Source organism: Arachis duranensis, chromosome 1, assembly GCF_000817695.3.
Source record: "Arachis duranensis cultivar V14167 chromosome 1, aradu.V14167.gnm2.J7QH, whole genome shotgun sequence".
Taxonomy (NCBI): Eukaryota; Viridiplantae; Streptophyta; class Magnoliopsida; order Fabales; family Fabaceae; genus Arachis; species Arachis duranensis.
Window position 1 is genome coordinate 9588050 of NC_029772.3, and position 19781 is coordinate 9607830.

At 28.9% G+C, this 19781-nt stretch overlaps 3 protein-coding genes across 5 annotated transcripts; all 3 read left to right on the forward strand.

The window, feature by feature from the left end:
- Window positions 1–848: 848 nt before the first annotated feature.
- Window positions 849–1649, forward strand: LOC107478924 (basic leucine zipper 43-like). Its single transcript, XM_016099081.3, has one exon. The coding sequence runs from the start codon at window positions 951–953 to the stop codon at window positions 1533–1535; it is 585 nt and encodes a 194-aa protein (XP_015954567.1). The 5' UTR covers window positions 849–950; the 3' UTR covers window positions 1536–1649.
- Window positions 1650–7452: 5803 nt separating this feature from the next.
- Window positions 7453–11921, forward strand: LOC107477112 (ASC1-like protein). The gene is made up of 7 exons (XM_016097077.3): window positions 7453–7864; window positions 9155–9384; window positions 9527–9682; window positions 10057–10242; window positions 10802–10986; window positions 11407–11476; window positions 11839–11921. Exons 1-6 carry the CDS (start codon window positions 7718–7720, stop codon window positions 11436–11438), a joined length of 936 nt encoding a protein of 311 aa, XP_015952563.1. The 5' UTR covers window positions 7453–7717; the 3' UTR covers window positions 11439–11476; window positions 11839–11921.
- Window positions 11922–12976: 1055 nt separating this feature from the next.
- On the forward strand, window positions 12977–19721 carry LOC127744831 (inorganic pyrophosphatase TTM2-like). Of its 3 annotated transcripts, none has more exons than XM_052257486.1 (12): window positions 12977–13101; window positions 14115–14500; window positions 14593–14707; window positions 14880–15075; window positions 15164–15277; window positions 15366–15539; window positions 15613–15807; window positions 16574–16696; window positions 16764–16870; window positions 17487–17613; window positions 18094–18342; window positions 19373–19721. In XM_052257486.1, the coding sequence occupies exons 2-12, from the start codon at window positions 14164–14166 to the stop codon at window positions 19601–19603; spliced, it is 1968 nt and encodes a 655-aa protein (XP_052113446.1). In that variant the 5' UTR covers window positions 12977–13101; window positions 14115–14163; the 3' UTR covers window positions 19604–19721. The 3 variants fall into 3 exon arrangements, with proteins under 3 accessions (XP_052113446.1, XP_052113443.1, XP_052113448.1); XM_052257488.1 differs by lacking the exon at window positions 12977–13101 and adding an exon at window positions 13872–13889; XM_052257483.1 differs by lacking the exon at window positions 12977–13101 and having other exon boundaries at window positions 13817–14500.
- The last annotated feature ends 60 nt before the right edge of the window (window positions 19722–19781 follow it).

Genomic DNA, 19781 nt, shown 5'->3' on the forward strand with positions numbered 1-19781 from the left:
GACCTTAATTGGCACCTTTCTTAGGTTAACTATTTCATTTCTTCAGTTAATTAAATAATTAAATTATTCATGGAATTTATAAGCACTATATTCCTCCCAACCCACTACATTATCCACTTCTCTTTATCATAGTAGGCTAGCTTTTATTATAATCTTGTGCCAAAATGCATTAGTAAATTATTTCTTTTTAAATTATAAGGGAAAGTATATAGACAATACATGTACCATTTTTTTAATTTATTATGTTTATACTTATCTCTCTAAAGGGGAGATCACTATATCACTATCTCATATCTCATATATATGTAAAAGAGGGTAATATTTTACAAAATATTGAGTGTTATATAATTAATAAATTTTCAAAAAATTATTATCTACTTTTGATAAATGATTTTCTTTTTGTGTACTATTAATTAATAATTTACCTTTAAGCATAACTAAAAACAAAAATATTTAATAATAAAAAAACAAATAAAAATAACTAAAATTTATCTTATTTAATATTTATTAATATAACCATAATTAATAAATACTAAATAAAACAAGTTACGATTTTTTTATCTCTTTTAACATTATCAAACTAAAAAATATCAAGATCATTCATCCATGATGCTCTAAGAGCATGCACCACCACATGATTACACTACTAGAGAATTCAGAAGCAACATCCAAAATAATAATTATTGAAATTAAAGTAGCACTATACATGCCTCTTTTCTTTCTTTTAATTTCTTTTGCTTTTTTATTTTTCCTCAAATAAAAATTTGCTGGCCCACTTTTCTCTAATCCTAAACCTCCTATAAATCCAACACAATTCTCATCACACTAGCTACCATTGCATTCTCCTATCATCTCAACCCTCTAAGCAAAACCATATATACAATCCTCAACACAAAAATCACCATATTTGATACCACTTTTTTGGAATAAAATTCATTAATATTGAAGGCATGGTTCCTAGTGAGATGAGTAATCTTCATAACTTCTACCTATCACAAGAAAACCAAGTCTTATTTCCACCAAACTTTACCTTATTACAAAATGATATCTCAAACATTAACCTAAACACCCTCTTAACCCAATTTCCAAGTTACTACCTACAACATTCATTAGGGTATAATAGTAATAATAGTGAACTTCTTGTTCCTCCTTCATACCTTAGTAGTAATTCAACAACTTCGGATGAAGCTGAAGAGAATCAACTCAACATCATTGATGAGAGGAGGCAGAGGAGGATGATATCAAACCGCGAATCGGCACGAAGATCGAGGATGAGAAAGCAAAAGCACTTGGATGAATTATGGTCGCAGGTTATGAGACTCAGAAACGAGAATCACAACCTTATTGATCAACTCAATCGTGTCTCCGAGTCTTATGAAAAGTTACTACAAGAGAATGCGTGTCTTAAGGAAGAAGTCTCCGATCTTCGTCGAATGTTCACGAAACTCCAAATTGCAACCACCACCACCATTTTTTCCGGTGGTAGAGATGAATTCTCAAACAATAACTCAATTAACTCTAGGGAATTGTTATGAAAATGAGGCTATTTTGAACATTATAAAGATATATACTATATACTATTCTCTACTAGATATATATCTACTTGTGTGATGAGTTCCTTCTTTGTTTTATATGATTTTTATCAACAAGAAACTGTATGATGAGTTTAATTAGAAACATATATCTACTAAGAATTAAAAAAAAAGGCTTTGATCAACTTCTATTCTATTTTGAATCATTTCTTTCAAAATGCTAAGTTATGTTATTAAGTATGAATAATCCTCAAAAAAATAAAAATAAAAAACAAGTGGTGGACGTCTTTTCAGAAAAATACACGCTTTTAATCTTTGATAATATACTTGCATTGATAGAAAATAATTAAAAGGTTCAAATATTATTTAATTTATTTGAGAATTTAATAATGAAATTTAAAAAGTAACTATATACATATATATAAAAGTCTACTGTTTCTCCATCTAATAATAATTATTGAATAATGATTTTCTCTTAATTAGCTTGCTTGCATTGGAGTAGTATAATTATTAATTAAATAAAAATCAAAATATCAGTGGCAGTTAGTTAGTTAGTTATGTTAGCAGTGGCAGTTATGTTGGTTTTGGTTAGTGTTATTGGGTGAACGTCAAGGTGAAATTCAAAATTCTCGGTAATACTAGAAAAAAAAACAGTGAAAAATTTATTTTATTTATTATTTATTAATTACGACAGCAATTAATAAATGCTAAATAAAATAAGTTTTTATTAACTTTAGCTAATTTTTTTTGTTACTAAATATTTTTGCAAAATTTTGGAGTCCTTGATGTACCTTTAGCCTGTTTATACAAAAATTAATTATTGACACTTATCTTTTATATATTTCTATTCTGACACTATAAATCTAAAATAAACAAAACACCTCTGAAGCTTAAAAATCTTTCATATTCGCAGTAGTTTTACTATTTTACTTTTTTTTTTAAATTAGAAGTGAGACTTAAATCTATAATTTTTATGTGAGTACGAAAAAATTATGTCATTTGAACTATAGTTCGTTGGTCCCTACTATCTTACTTTACTCGCAACAAAATCAATTTGTTTTATAAATTAATTTATTTCAGATAGAATTTACGAAAAACAAATATATTACAATATCAATTAAGGTGATTGCCTCCGTGGTTTTACAAAGTTTTAAAAAAGGAGACTATGTGGGTTTAATTCACATCTATTTTATTGTACATATATAATAAATCTTAATTATATATTATAATATATTAGAAATATGAGAAAGGTTTATCCTAAATCTTCATCCAAACTTTATTCGCAAGCCATCCGTTTCACTCTCAATTTGACTTGTTACGAATTGAGAAAGACATTTTTGTATATTCACAAAGAGAATAACATACTCTTTAATATTTACCCAAAAAAAAGACACTAAAACATTCTTTTTTGTTTTCGATGTCCTAACAATATAAAGATTAAATTCATGCATTTTAAATAATTTTATAAGTAGTAAATTTAAAAAATAATTAGTTTGCTGATATGATAATATATATACCATTAATTATTTATATAAAAATTAAATTCATGATGAATGTGAAAGAAAACAGAAATAAGTAACAGTTTCCAAAGAAGAGACAAATGGTGGTGGGGGTGGTGGTGATAGTGGGATCATCATTTAGAGGAGTAATAAGTAATAACCATAACAAGCACTGTATGTAATGAGAGAAGAAACTAAAAATGAAGGTATCCAATGAAATCTCAAGAACTGTTGTGTAATACTTTTTATATATCTTACACTATTGTGGTGCCATCAAATGCCTTGTATTTGCTTCATTTGGTGTTACCTCAGCATTCATTCTTGTCACCAATAATATATATATTAGATTAGATTATTATTAGGTTTAATTATTTGTTCATCTCTATAGATTTATCAAAATTTTAATTAAGTTTTTTTTTAATTAGATCTCTATACTATTTTTAATTTTGTAATTAGATCATTTTTATGTCAAAAACGATAAAATTAATAGAATATTTCTCTCAAAATATATGCGATTAAAGATCTAATTAATTTTTTAATTATAAATACTTTCAATTTGCAAAGAAATATTCAATTAATTCTAATATTTTTATATTAAAAAATTAATTATAAAATTAAAAATAATCTAAAAATTTAATTAAAAAAATATAAAAATTTAATTAAAAATTTGATAACACTATAAAGTCCAACCGAATAATTAAACTTTATTATTATTATGTTAAAATTCAAAAGTGGAGCCTACCCCTTAATTCTTCAGGTGTTGCTTGCATTGGAACAGTGTTTTTATCTTTTAGCAATGGCATCAGCATTAACCTAATTAAGGTCCTCTTTCATGTGTTTCCACCTATATTCTCCAAAGTGTCAAATTCTGTCTCTTATTCATCATGTTACCATATAATTATTCCAGTGAAGTTGGTACAATTGGAAATTAAGTATTATTATTATTATTANCTTAATACTTAAAAAAGTAAAAAGTTTAAATATGTATGTTATTTTTTAAAAATATTAAAAATAATAAAAAAATAAAATTTTTTATTTAAAAATAATGAGAATAATTAAAATAATAAGTTAGGATTCTCAATTATTTTTCATGAAAAAGCCCTAAAATTTATGCTTATTCGCTAGTTAGTAAATAGCAATAAGTTAAATTTTATTGTAATCACCTAAAGAACAAGATAGAAGTGGTGGTGATAGTGATAACGACAATAATAATAGTTTGGTAAATATAGGAAGAAGTAAGAAGAGTTAAGAGAAAATTAAAAGAGGAAAGAAGAAATGAAAAAGATGAGTAATTTTATGCATTAGTTTTATTCTTGTGGTGAATTTCTTTTAAATAAAAAAATATATAGAATAATAAATAGTAAAATAATTGTTTTTTCTAATATTTAAAATTATAAATAAATGTCTAAATTAATTTTTAACAAATTTCAAATTTTATAATTTTTTTAACATAAATATTCTTTAAAAATTCTCAAGAATAACTCCCCTTAAATAGATTGATCCTCATGCATTCTTTTAAAGAAAATTAATTTATCTTACAATTTTATTGTTGCGATTTATTTATCGATCTAATATACATATTCAAAAATTTAATAAAAACAATAAATAAACCAATTAATATGTTTATTCTTATATAGAGGGGACAACCCACAAAAAGTGCATATATCAAACCACGTACCGAGTAAATAATCAAATTAGTTTTTGAAAGATCGTTCATTTTTTAAACTAGTTTTTAAAATTTTTTTAATTAAATTTATCTTTTAAAAATTTTAACTTAGTAATTTTAGTCATTCCGTTATTTCTATTGTTAATCGCTTCAAATTTTATTGATGTGACATGTTAAGTAACGTTACAACACAGTAGTCTTAATTAACAGCAAATATAATAAGTTTATGAAATTAGATCAAATCAACCACAAATTAAGAAATTCTAATGCCTCAAATTTTCTCCTCAATTAGATTTTAATTTGATTTAATTTTATAAATTTATCATATTATTAATTATCAAATTTTGACATTATCAATAAAAAACAACAAATTAAATAATAATTTAAAATCTTTAAATAATAAATTTAATTAAAAAAATATTTTAAAAATTAATTTAAAAAACGAAAAATTTTTAAGACGAATTTGACTATTTATTCGACCAAAATCTATATATTACGGCCGGTTCATTTAATGTAAATACTAAATAGATTGAATCATCCATCATCGTCACCATGAGACACCATCATGAGCTACATCAATGGAACCATCCACCTCCATATATTTTAACCTAATTTAATCAAACTTTGATATTAAAAAAAAAGGGTAATTTCCTACTTACTAACCATTACTACATATAGTAGTGTACGTAAATGATTCAACGAAAATGTTTAATAATAAAAGAAAAATTAACTAAAATCAGTCAAAATTTATTTATTTATTATTATAATAATTAATAAATATTAAATAAACTAATTTTTTTGCTTTCTTAATATTATCATTGTTTAATTATGACATAGTACTAAGCATTTGGTATTTAAGAGCCTCCATATTTGTTGTCAGAATTTATTGAATGAAGAACTAGAAAATGAAATAAATGAGTAAGTAGTTAGTAGTTGGTAGCAGCGTACTTATATATGTACTAGGTAAATAAATAATAAATAAACCTAAGTCTGTTAATGGTAAAATCTATGTGGATCCTATAGTAATGTACATGTATTGTTATACACCATACGCTCTCATTTGTCCCTATCTCACCCTCTCTCTCTTATAATTCATCAACTTGCACCAATAACTGAAACCAAAGGCCAATTTCGTCAACATCAAAGACCCAAAATGTTAAATATTTTTGTATAAATATATATATATTACTATAAACTATAATACAACCCATTTTGACAATGAAATTTCTGTTGTCTATTAATTTTTTTTATTCATTTTTGTGTTTTATACTAAGGGGACATTTAGTTTTTTCTAGGGGAAAAAAATATTATGCATGGACCATTTATTTTTAATTTATATAATGCTTAAAAAATATTATATATGTGTATGAAAACTAAAAATAAACAATTGTACCTATTGTGAATCATATATTAAATATATTTTAATATTATACGAATATTTTTTTTCAACTTTTGTAGAGAAAATTTTTCATACATTTGAACCATATTTAGCATATATTTCAGAAAGAGAATCAGAAAATTTTTTTTCGTTGCTTATTTTCATTTGCAATATTTTAAGATTGACTCATCCTTAAATTAAACTTTTTTTTATTAAAGAAAGAGTATTATATTCTTTATCAATTAAATAAATTTTAATTATCTATTTATTATATTTTATTTCAATACTTAAGATTTAGATTTTAGAATTTTAGGATTTGGAGTATATTGTTTAAGATTTAGGATTTAGAAATTATTTTTTCCATAACGCATAGTATTCGCCCTCAAAATTATAGTAAAAAGTAAATAATAAATAATTATAAATGTTTTTAAATATATACTTTATTATTAGAGATCCAACTAAATTAAATGAAAAAAATGATTATCCCTCCAAAATAACTTGAACTCATAAAGCCAAAATATTAAAAATGAGATAAACTTGCAATAAGTATCCAAAATTAAAGTTGTTATCACGTCATTAATATTTTCAAAAATATTTAAATTTAAATTACTAAAAATAAATAGTTTTAAATAAATTTATGTTAATAAAAATATTTAACGCCTTTTCGAGTGGAGAAACCATATTATTTTTATTAAATTATTAAAATAATATTTAAAAAATTATATCACTAACAAAATACGAAATATAAATGGCAAATAAATTTTTAAAATATTTAAAAATATGACAAACTTAAATATATATTCTCAAAAAAGTTTTAGACATTGGATTTTATATAATTTTTTACAATTATAATTAGAAAATAAGATCGTTTAATTTATAGTATAAAAAATGTTTTTATCTTCAAATTTGTTGATTTATGTTTTCTTTTGTGAATAACTAAACATTTTTTAAAAATAAAAAAATATAATGATTAAATTATGTATTTTGTATATATATTCTAAATAATTATTTAAATATTTAAAAAAATTAAATTAAAAATACAGAATTTATTTATTACTCATTTAAGAACAAAAATATTTTTGGTCATCGTTTCATCGAATATAATTCAAATAGTATAATTTTTTGGAATTTAGATCCTCTAGATTTTGAATTCTCATTTTAGAAAGTAAAGTATGATCTCTCACAATTTATTTTATAGGTGAGATCAAGAATAATTATAAAAAAAATTATTTAAAAATAAAAAATCATACTTTATTCGTGAAATTCAAAATTTAGAGAATCCAAATACAATCTTTTGATACTCACTTAGAAATCGCGGAATATTATTGTCAATTTGAATAGTGAATATGGTGGCATAGGAGAATAAGAGAAGAAATAAGTAAAACAAATTAAAGAGAGAGAGAGAGAGAGCACATAACAGTAGCGAAAAAGGGGGAATCTGAAAACTTTTTACGATCAAACACTCTGTGAGCTTTGTTCCGATGAAAAGAAGAACAATCGATGCGTTTTTACTTATTATTACTAACATTATTACTCTAAAACCTTCTTCCAGATTCTGATTCTGGTTTTCCCTTACTTTCCCGAGAAAATTAATTACTTACCAGATTGCGAGGAACAGAGAGAAAAAGATTCGTTCGTAATAATGGATTTGATTCAGCAGCTCAAGTCCTTGTACTCCTGCGACTGGCACCAAGAATCTTTCCCTGACTACTATGATTTCTCAATCCTTCCGTTCTTCGCATTCTTCTTCCCTTGCATTCGCTTCTTCCTCGATAGATTCGTCTTTGAGGTACACTTTCTCCTTCGATTCGCATTTCGTTTTTGTGTGTTAATCATTGAAAGCGCAATTAGATGTGAACACTAGGTTTGATTGAGGAAAGTACAATTGCGATTGCAAGGGCTTCCACATTGAAGTTCGTAATTCTTTTTTATTAGTGTTTTGATGCTGCCGTTGACTTGAATGTATTGTTATTTACGTTTGTTACTTGTTACTGAGTTTTCATGAGAATTTGTTGAGGAACGGAGTTTTTGAATATAATATGTGTGAGCTGTTGTATCAGTTTAAGGAGTGTTGTTCTGTGCGGCATTATTGTTAGAATTAGTTTCAGAGATGTGAGATGGTTCCTACACTGTTTAGCTTGGAGGTGATTACAGTAGCTTCAATGTGTTTTTGAATACCTAAATTCAATCAAATTCTGTTATCTGGAGCTCTGTTGAGATTGAGGGTTTTAGGTAGGAGAGGAAGAGATAGAAACTAGAATTATATCAAAATTATTACGTTGAATAGGTTGGATTAGAAGTTTGTGCGTTGTAGAACAAATCTATAAAATTTCATATCAATCTAAAATCATTAGACATACTCTTTTATAGATCAAAATTGATAGTAATATATAAGAGTTTCAAATATGCATGAATATGAGTTGTCAGTCTTATTGATGTTCAATTTTCACAAAATTCAGTGCAAATAAATGGTGTAATTTTGCTTAAAATAACACTGGTGTGATTTGATCATATATAAAGTAAATAACAAAATTGATTCTATGCTATCTTCACAGATATGCCTTGATATTTTATGATATCTTCTTTATTTCTAATGGGGGCTTCAGAACATTTTGATCCTTTTTTGCTTTTCTTTATTGGTTTAGTGTGTTTATCAGTAAGGGTTTGGTTAGCTTTCTTCACAAGCTAATTAAATTTATAATGTTAACATACTTTTTTGTTAAAAGAGCGAAAATGCTGACCCTTCAGCATTGGAACTTCCAAAGACAATGAATATCTGCATGCTTCATTTCCCCTCCCTCGTTCAGGATAGATGGTAAAACTGATTTTAAATTTGTGTTGTTTGAGGTGATTACATTCTTACTTTATATAATCTTTGGTAAAATGTAAGCTTCTTTTCTCGTCTTATTTTTTCATGTTATTTTTCTTTATGCTTTTCATTACTTGTTTTTTCTATCAAACTGTGATGATGCTAGGAGTCATCATTTGGTGGCCTTGCACTGTGGTCGTTCTCTACTTTTAGAATTTTCTATTTCTGGTTCTAATTGTTCAAATAAACTGAAGTAAACAACATTTACAGAAATTGGGTAGACGATTGATATTTGGAAAGGGGCATAAGCAGCTGGATTTCCAGAATGATGAGAGAAGAAAAAAGATTAGGAAGTTCAAGGAATCAGCCTGGAAATGTGTTTATTTTCTGTCAGCAGAAGTTTTTGCTCTGTCCGTAACTTATGATGAACCTTGGTTTACTAATACAAGAAATTTTTGGGTGGGGCCAGGGAGCCAGGTCTGGCCAGAGCAAAAGATTAAGTAAGATTATTTGCTTAGAAGCCCAGTTATTATAGTTATCCAGTTGCAATGTTTAATATCTTTCTGCAATCATTTTCCCTTGCTATAAATTTTGTGTTCAAATTAAGTCTGGCAATAGAGTTGTAAGCTCTTAACATTTCAGGTTGAAACTGAAGGCACTCTACATGTATGCTGCTGGATTTTATTCTTACTCCATCTTTGCTTTAATATTTTGGGAAACACGGCGCTCTGACTTTGGGGTGTCCATGGGTCACCATGTGGCTACTGTCATTCTCATTGTGCTGTCTTACATTTTTAGGTGTGTTAATTTCTTATTGTCTTGTCATGCAAGTTTTTTTTTTAATTGTAATTTCTTTGGAGATACAAGTCTATAATTTTCTTAATTTGTTTGTGTTCATTTATATTTCTCAAACTTCAAACTGAAAGGGTTATATCTGTGAGGATTCTTGATTAAATCATGCTAATTCCTTTCATTTAAAAATAATGTCCTCTTTTCACGATGACCTTGTTCATAATGAGTTGAGTTATATGGTGAATTTTAACTTACTAATGGAAAGAGAGATTGTGGTCCTATTGCACACGCTAGTTCTAATGCTAATTGATATAAATACACTTCATTTTGATATTTTTATATAACGGTATCATTTTTCTCTTCTATGTTAACACCTTCAGGTTTGCTCGTGTTGGATCTGTTGTTTTAGCTCTTCATGATGCTAGTGATGTGTTTCTGGAGATAGGGAAAATGTCCAAATACAGTGGTGCTGAAACAATTGCCAGCATTGCATTTATTCTATTTGTTTTATCTTGGGTCTTATTGCGCCTCATTTACTACCCATTCTGGATTCTCTGGAGTACAAGGTTTGTATTACTTGTTTCTCAATATACATTAACTTTCCTTCGTCTTTTCATTATAACTTTATGGGACAGACTAAAGTATGAAACACAGTCAGATATGCCTAGGGTCACTGTTTGCATTATTTTGATTCTTTGGCATAGAATTCACCCAAAAACACACGGAACTCCAATTCTGAGCAGAATTATAATTATTTTGTGAGGGATAGTTTGTATATAAATCTTGTGCAATCTTATTATATGAACAAGTAAAATAAGGATTTCTCTTCCATGGTGTTTTGGTTTATTATTTATTTTTTTGTCTGAGTATTTGTGTGTTTTTTTTTGGGGGAAGACATTTGTTTTCCTTTAGCTTTGTGGTTTCTTTTCGGTAATATTTTATCCTATGTTGTATTTTCCCCTTCCTATCAAATAATAGCTCATATAAAATATTCATTAAATTAGAAAGAAGATCTTCCCATGCATAAATTTCAACAATTGATTATGAAGTGTAATACTACAGTTGTTGGTTGTCTGTATATCGTTGCTTTTCGATGCTCAGTAGTTTTACATCTCTCTTTGCCAGCTATGAAGTTTTGCTCACATTGGATAAGGAAAAGCACAAAGTGGAGGGTCCAATATATTATTATGTGTTCAACAGTCTTCTATATTGCTTGCTTGTTCTGCATATATACTGGTGGGTGCTGATATTTCGGATGCTTGTTAGACAAATTCAAGCAAGAGGAAAAATTAGTGATGATGTTCGATCTGGTAAGTTGAAAGATCCTGGCTTGCTAATGTAAACTCTTGATTCAAAGAACATTGTTCTCAATATGTTTTGATTGCTTAGTGTGTTCATGGAAGTAGACATGCTTTAGAAGTTCTGGCATGAGTTATTAATTTGTGTCATCTGAATCTGGTATCTGTATTGATATGGTAGCTAGGTTTTGGTTGACTTCTTCCCCTTAAATTGCTTCCTTCAATGTAATTGTATATGATTATAGGACATCTTTGTGCCTAAATAAATTACTGTCTGAAGTTTACTTTTATTCAATAAATCTTGATGAATTTACCTCAATTATATTGCTTTATTTTCAGTAATAGCTTCAGCCTGTAAAAGTTTCAAAAGCTTAATATGAATTTCTCCCAACTGATTATTTGATTTCAAACTGCTTCATTTCCATTATTCAGATTCAGAAGATGAAGATAGCCATGAAGATTGAGATGGAAAGCAAGACCATAATGTAATCTTAAGGCAAAGGTGAATTTTGAATGGTGGCAACTGACATGTTTCACACATTAGAGTTCTACAAATATAGTCACATTTTTATGTGGAATCATGTTTGATATAGTAGTTAATTCTATAACATTTAAAAGCTTTAGAAGGGTACTCCACAAGTAAAATGGCTTGAGCCATTGACACTCATCAAGCCATTGCCGTTCTCGTGATGTATGTTTTGAACATTGTGTTTCTCTTGAGGCAAGATGGAATTCAAAATGTCCATTATATTAGGTTTCAATATAAATAGATATAGAAATTATAGGCATCTGCATTAGTTTTATTTAATCTTGTGTGTGTTTTCCTTAAACTGAGGTAGATGTTGCCTGGTTTCTTTCTTGCAGATGAATTGTCTTAGCTTCGAAATTCTTCGGCACTCTTGGCCATGGATGCTAAACATTTTTCAAATGTTGATTCAACTTTTTGATTGGTCTATGCATTCCACCTCCTCGGATTGAGGTTTGGTGTCTGACATTTTGTTGTGATGATAATGTCTTTTTTTTACATGCTTTAGTATTTAATTTCCTCAATTTAATTAAGTGTAAAGCACTAGGAACAGGAATGTTTTCTGGTTATTACTTGAACAAAATTGTTTAAAGACTTGGTTGTCATAGATATTAGTGGTGCTGAACTTGGCCAACATTATCTTGATTTGAATGTTATAAATTCTAATTCTAATGAAAGAAAAATAAGTGAAAAATGTTTGGAGCAATGTTAGTGGATCAACACAATTTATTGTTTTTATCCAATAATTAGTCAATAATATTTAAAAGTGTGCCTAAATTATAATACTCATATTTTCATTTTTTTTAATTGAATTCTTGTTGAGGAAATTTAGTTCAAAATGACTTTCTTGTTTTGACTTGGTACTATTAATTATCGCTTATTCAGTTATTCTTTCAAAATTTATTTTCATTCATTCGTCGCTAGTGTTTCATTAGTTTCCGCTATAAGTGCTAAGGTAACTTCTTCTATGGATGGTAATATGGGTTGAATATAAAATATCTTAAAATTTGCTATAGTAAAATATCTTGACTAGTATAATTTAAGTTATAACAAGAACACACAAAGGAAAAGGTTAATTGCATATGAACATAGAATACAAAATAACCAACGCTATATAAATTACTTGAAACACATTTTATACACATACTTATCAAATATTAACAGAATCATAAATAAACATGTATAAATTTTAATATTATCATACAAGAAATAGGTAAGTTTCAAATATTATTCTAGTTCATAGTTAGATGCTCTATTAAATTTAAAAGTTTATATAATTGAGCAGAGAGTAGATTTAAAAGTTACTAGTTTTAAGTATATTTTCAATGCATGAAAATTAAATCATAAAAATGTTATATAAATACGTTGATAATAATAATTCTTTCGTTAATAAATAAATAATTCAGAGCTAATTTCTCTCGTTATGCATAAGCTCTGTTCCTTTTTGTGTTGTTCCATGGAAAGGATCAAAGAAATGCAGAGAGAAAATGAAAGACGTATATATGAATAATATACGTAGGTTTGTGACACCTTGAAATTATGGCCATGCATCTTTGTTGTTATCGCTGAACTCACCACTCATTGAAGGATACCTTGCCTCGGTGAGTAGTGTTCTTATGATCATCACATATAACAAACAATACACATTATTGGATCCCTTTTCTATGATTCACTTACCCTTTTGCATTCTCTATATTTTGCTTGCAAAATTCTTCATATCACACCTTGTTCTTGTTATTGTGCTGTGTTTTGTTCGCTTTGTTTTCCTTTGTTTTTGCACGGATTCTCATTGTTTTGGTTTAAGGTTTTTCTCCTTTTTGTTTTGGTTTTTTTAGGGTAAACCACAAAAAATCACCTGAGATGTCTGGGTGACAAAACTGTCTCCGAATTTTGTTATTAACAAAAGTGTTCTTAAATAATTTAAAAATGTGCCAAAAATGTCCAACTATGATCAGAAACCTACTCTGTTAATGGAAAAACATGACGTGGCTCACTTGTTAATGTTAGAGTCTCAATTGCCACATAATAAGTTTTGTTTGCCATGTCAATGTTTTCCGTTAGTTCGAGTGTGCATTTTTCTCACATTTTAAAATAATTTGAGGGTATTTTTGTTGACAACAAAATTTGGGATTGTTGCGACAAAATAATTTAGGTATATTTTTGGTGGTTTACCCTTTTTTGGATGATGTGTTTTGAATCAAAATGTTGTTTGTTTTGTCATAGGTTGTTGTGCATAGAACATGCATATGGTTGTGTAAAAACTTTGCTTTCCAAATATTCAGCTCTAGAACCAACTTGGGTTGATCGAGTGGTTAGTTCACTCGTCCGCTTAAGAAAGTGTCGAGGATATTATGAGAAATCAAAATATTTGGCTCTAGCAACTAGAGGGGTATATTAGAAGTCTTTAGAGAAATTATTTTTATAAGGAGCTATAAGATCTTCCTTTTAAAAACAATGAATGTTTCTGGTTTTCATCAATAAGTTTAATGTGTTCTATTACATATACTTGCACTAATAGTGGAAGCTATGATATATTTTTGAATAATTATCTTTAACTATCTTTAACTAGCTACAATTTACAATAAGGCACTCAGACACTGTTTGATCCATGTAGTCGATTCTACCTAAGGGGCAACACTTAGTCTCTTATCGGAATTCCTTCAATGGCTGAAGATACTTTGGATCTTGATTTGCCTCATAGAAGTGCTGGCCTTTTAAGAGATCGAGTTCATTTGGTTAAAAGGAAAGACTTAGATCGTTATGAGATTGGGGCGATCCAAGATCAGTTATCATTCGAGAAAGGATTCTTTATAGTAATCCGCGCGTGCAAGATGTTGGCGCAGAAGAATGATGGAATGATATTGGTAGGTGTGGCAGGTCCTTCAGGAGCAGGGAAGACTATGTTAACAGAAAAGATCCTAAACTTCATGCCAAGCATTGCAGTAATTTCCATGGACAATTACAATGATGCTAGTAGAATTGTTGATGGAAACTTTGATGGTAAGATTTCCATTTTCAACCTTTTTGTTTATTCTTTGATCCTTTTACAATCCTAAACTTCTTTTCTTTTCACCATATGTCAATTTGAACAGATCCACGCTTAACGGATTATGAAACATTGCTCCCAAATTTACATGATTTAAAGGCAGGAAAGGCAGTCCAGGTTCCTATATATGATTTTAAATCGAGTTCACGAACAGGATACAGGTTAATTCTTTGATATTTATTTCGTTCACTTAAAAAATTTGTAATTGTTTTAAGTATTGCAATAAATTTAGATATGGTTCATGATAAAAGCAATATGATATCGTCTGATCCATGTAGTTGGCACGCCTATTGGGAAAAGGCTTTCTCATTGAAATGTATACTCCTTTTTCAGAACTGTTGATGTTCCAAGCTCCCGAATTGTGATCATAGAGGGAATCTATGCCTTGAATGAGAAGTTACGGCCGCTATTAGACCTTCGAGTATCTGTCACCGGTGGAGTACACCTTGACCTTGTTAAAAGAGTTATACGCGACATACAACGAGCCGGACAAGAACCTGAAGAAATCATTCACCAAATATCAGAAACTGTTGCATTCCATACCTTCTCTCCATTCCCTTCCTATCTGAAAAAGGTGAAAAAAGTTTCAAGAATTTCTCAAAATTGTTCTTATGCAGGTATATCCAATGTACAAAGCATTTATTGAGCCAGATCTTCAAACTGCACACATCAAAATCATTAACAAGTTCAATCCATTCACCGCATTCCAAAGTCCTACCTACATATTAAAGGTTAGTGCCTTATTTATATATACTTGTTCATCAAAGCTTCAAAGAAATTCTAGTTTGTTCATATGCTTGTGATTGTTTGATATTGTAGTCAGCAAGGAGTGTAATAGTGGAACAAGTTAAAGATGTGATCTCCAAAGATTTTCGCGAAACAAAGGAGCAGACTTATGACATATATCTTCTACCTCCTGGTGAAGATCCAGAGAGTTGCCAATCCTATTTACGAATGCGAAATACAGATGGAAAATATGTTCTTATGTTCGAGGTTTGCCTTGTTCTGTTTCGTTACCCTGCTTTTTAGACAGATTTCATTGTGAATAACCAATAACTTCTTTCAGGAATGGGTGACAGATGATCCATTTGTGATATCCCCGAGAATCACTTTTTCGGTCAGTGTTCGTCTCCTCGGCGGACTAATGGCGTTGGGATACACAATAGCAACCATCCTTAAAAGAAACAGCCATATCTTTTGTGATGATAGTGTTTGTGTTAAACTAGATTGGCTTGAGCAACTTAATAGACATTATGTTCAGGTAATGCTACATTTAGCCCATTTCATTCCATCTATTCAAAAATAATTTGGAAATTTAGTACATTCATAACTCGGTGTATCTTTGTTATAAACTGTATCCAAATACATAGAATTGTTAAAGTATTCTTATGTATCAAATTTCCAAAGAGACTGACATTTTAGAACAAAGAGGATAGATTATATTACTAGGATTATGCACTTTAGATGCATAATCTATGTGTATATATTTCAAGTGTGTTGAACTGTTGATCAGAGTGGTGGAATGCGTCTGATTTTATACGTGACAAAAAGTATCTTAAAAACTTAAAAATAAATTTTATTGCTTTGCCATTAGTGTTAGGCAGCAAAAAATGAGCATAAACGTAAGCTAAGCGTGGTAGAGATGAAGATGCTTAGATGGATGAGTGGTCAAATACATACGAACAAAATAAGGAATGAGAATATAAAAGTGAAAGTTTGAGTACCGCCTATTGTTGAGAAGATGGTAGAATCTTGTCTTAAATATTTTGGCCATGTGAGGAGAAGATCGACAGAACATCCGGTTAGGAGGGTGAATTAGATAGAAGATATACAAGAGGCGAAAGGTAAAAGAAGACATAAGAAGACTATACACAAAGTGGTCAAAGGAAATCTATGCGTAAACAATTTTACTGTAGACATGATAAGACTCAATTATATCGTTTGATTCATGTAGCCGATCCACCTAGTTGGATAAGACTTTGTTATTGATCTTTGACTGATAGAACTTCTGGTGTATGAACAAACAGGTACTTGGAAGAGATCGTTTACTTGTAATTAACAAAGCGCAGCAGTTGGGTCTAGAAGGTTCCTACATTCCTCGAACCTACATAGAACAGATTCAACATGAAAAGCTTGGAAAAGAAGTTATGGTATGATAACTTCTCTTCTGCTAATATATAGTCCCCTGTCAGCATTCTTTGTCTAATTCTTCTGCAGGCCCTGCCGGAAGATTTAAAGACGACGTTGAGCCTCGACGACGACTTTGCGTCGAGCCCGAAAGAATTTGCTGACCAGGTTTCCATGACCATGAGACATAAGCAAATGTAAATATTTCATGGGATTTGCTTTGATACTCTTGTTCTTCATGAGCATATGATGTCTTTCTTGTACTTCATTGCTGTAATTTAATCATGAATTTTTAGTACAATTTTAGTGGAACATGTGGCTAATTTTTAACTACAAAGATCTACTGAGGTTTTCAGTTAACATGTTTTGTTTGTAAGAATTAAGAATAGCATGATCATTAATTTCTCTGTTTTTGATTGATCTATAGAGGAATAGACATGATTTTCTTTTCTATGGGACTAAATGCAATTCTTACTAGCTATTTTTATTTGCCATGGTAAATTATAAAATCATTTGTATTTCCCCTAAAAAATTAAAGGTGCGTTTGGTTTACATTTTTATTTTCTGTTTTCATTTTCAGAATTTTCAGCTTTTAGGATTTTGCAAAGAAAAAAAGAAAAACAGAAAATAAAAATGAAAACAAGATTTTGTGCTTTTCACCGTTTTTTTCTTCTTCGCAAAATCTTGAAAATAGAAAAAATATTGAAAATAAAAGCAGAAAATGAGTCGCATACCTTTCCATTGTATTAAGTACTTCATAATAAGTTGCTCTTAATTTAACTAATAATAAAACTTTCCATGTATCTTCAACAGAGGTTTGTCTAGATCATTTACAAATCTAAGAGACAAGAATCAAGCCAAACTTGGAGGTTATGTCTCCAACAATAGAGATCTTCATGAAAGAAATGATTCGGATGAATCCAAAACAATGGCAAATGAGGTGAGTTTCATTTAATTTTGGTAATTTAAATTCTTGCAAGTACTTTACCATTGATTTATGTATTTTAGAAGTAGAATACAAAGATAAAGTAGACAAGAATTCCTCCTTAATGTTTGGCTTAACTTTTTAGTGTAAACAATAATTAAAATTGAATCGGTCTAACTCAATTCCAAAATTTGGCACAATACTGAAACCTTATCTCTAGATAATGCATTAAAAAGATATCACAATCCTATTAGTTGTGAATATATTCACACAATTTTCGATGAACATCCACGAATTTCTCCGTTTATTCTCTAATAGAGGTTACAAATTAAGTGAAAATCTAAATTGAGAACTGTTAAATGATAATTTAATCAAATCTGTCAAATCATTTAACGACTTTCAACTATCAACTTCATATTAGGTTATCTGCACCTGAGTTTCTACCTACAAATTATTGTGCAAATTTTTTACTTGCAATATTTGTGCACTTGACAGGGAGCCATAACTCAACTTTTGGAAAGAATTTCTTGCTTATATGATAGAATGGATGATTTTACAAACTACATTGAAGAGATGAACTTCAAGTTATCTCTGAAGAAAATTTGTCAATGCCAACAAAATATGCACCTACAAGTTGGTTCATGCAATGGTTGTTCTTCCACCTCTTACTTCATCACTAGCTTGAGCAACGGTTCCTCCGTCGTGTCGCCACCACCAACTAAGGAGTTTATCTTAATGGATGAGGTAGTTTTCCTTAATGCTTACATCTCTCTCACTTTCAGTATTTATGATTTCTTGGTTTGTGAAAGTTATATGTTTTCCGAATAAACTACTAAAATGGTACCCCAAAGTTTATATCACTGTCAAAAATAATCCCAAAAGATGTTAGCAACAAATAAATTCTCGAAAGATTTAAAATTATGAAAAACAAACTAGATATTAAATATATATTCTAAAAAGATTTTAGAAATCAGATTTTGATACAATTTTTTTACAAGCATTATTAGAAAAATAAGATCTATTTTATTCTAAAATTTTGATAATTTTATGTCAAGTGAATTTTTTTTTAAAATTATTTTGTTGTGAATGACCATATTATTTTGAAAAATAAAAAGAAAAATGTAGAAATCAAATTTTGCACCAAATTTTTTGTGCATCTTCTAAATATTTATTCAATACTCTCACAAAAATTCAGATTAAATGGATAAGTTGTTTGCTACATAGGAAAATTTTTTTGTCACATAAAAAAAGTATGATATTTATTAGTTATTTTTATCATATTTTTAAATCATCCAAGATTATTTTGTCAATAACATATTTCAGGATTTTTTGTTAAGGCTTGATCTTATAGGTACCAAGTTGGTAATTAACTCTATGCTTTCCATTATTTGAATTATGTTCCAACTACTTTCATGTGACCTAAAATAGTTCAACGAGAATTAGTAATGAAATTTTCTTCTTGCATATGTGCTCCGCACGCACATAATAGAATAAGAGAAAAAATTTCATTGCCAACATGTTTGACCGAACAGTTTTTTTTTTTTTTCGCCTACTCTGAATTCCCATTCTACCCCCAACATAAAGTGAAAAACTATGATCCCAATTGCTAATCTCGACAAGTTGAAGAAATTAAAACTGGATTGAATGCTAGAAATAATTTGTTGTCAATGACAATGACACATCCAAATACATAATATTGATGAAGTGTTATATTAGTATTTTTGCTTCCGAAAACTTACCATTTCTAATTGCTGTGAGTGCTCCATGGAATCAGATATCAGGTATTGTAAGGGGTCAGCATCAAATCATGCATCAATTGGACAATCTTAATAAACTACTTGTGGGGAAAATGGAAGAAAGGACTCACCAAACAAGCCCCATGAAGAAAGGTGCACTAATAAGTGCTACAACACATTCAGATTCAACTGGACCACAAGTTATGGGTTTGGCTTTTGGTTGTTTGGGAATATTCTTTGTGATGGGTATTTTTTATAGATTGAGGTAGCAAGTAGCAACATTGACTTCATTCCTTATATTTTGTCCACTATACTTGTTTCAGTTGTACTTAATATAAGATTGGTAGTTGAAGCAGCTAAATCCATTCACATAATATGCTACGACCTATTAAACGATTTATGCAAATACAATACAAAAAAATTGAAAAAACAAAAAGATCAGGTCCA

What these genes read in the sequence shown, in the direction of transcription:
- LOC107478924 (XM_016099081.3), top strand. Translation starts at nt 951, where the DNA reads ATGGTTCCTAGTGAGATGAGTAATCTTCATAACTTCTACCTATCACAA.
- LOC107477112 (XM_016097077.3), top strand. Translation starts at nt 7,718, where the DNA reads ATGGATTTGATTCAGCAGCTCAAGTCCTTGTACTCCTGCGACTGGCAC. An exon ending in TGGCCAGAGCAAAAGATTAA is followed by an intron (nt 9,385 to 9,526) that starts GTAAGATTATTT and finishes TTAACATTTCAG; the next exon opens with GTTGAAACTGAAGGCACTCT. An exon ending in TAGTGATGATGTTCGATCTG is followed by an intron (nt 10,987 to 11,406) that starts GTAAGTTGAAAG and finishes TCCATTATTCAG; the next exon opens with ATTCAGAAGATGAAGATAGC.
- LOC127744831 (XM_052257486.1), top strand. Translation starts at nt 14,164, where the DNA reads ATGGCTGAAGATACTTTGGATCTTGATTTGCCTCATAGAAGTGCTGGC. An exon ending in TTAATAGACATTATGTTCAG is followed by an intron (nt 15,808 to 16,573) that starts GTAATGCTACAT and finishes ATGAACAAACAG; the next exon opens with GTACTTGGAAGAGATCGTTT. An exon ending in ACCATGAGACATAAGCAAAT is followed by an intron (nt 16,871 to 17,486) that starts GTAAATATTTCA and finishes TATCTTCAACAG; the next exon opens with AGGTTTGTCTAGATCATTTA.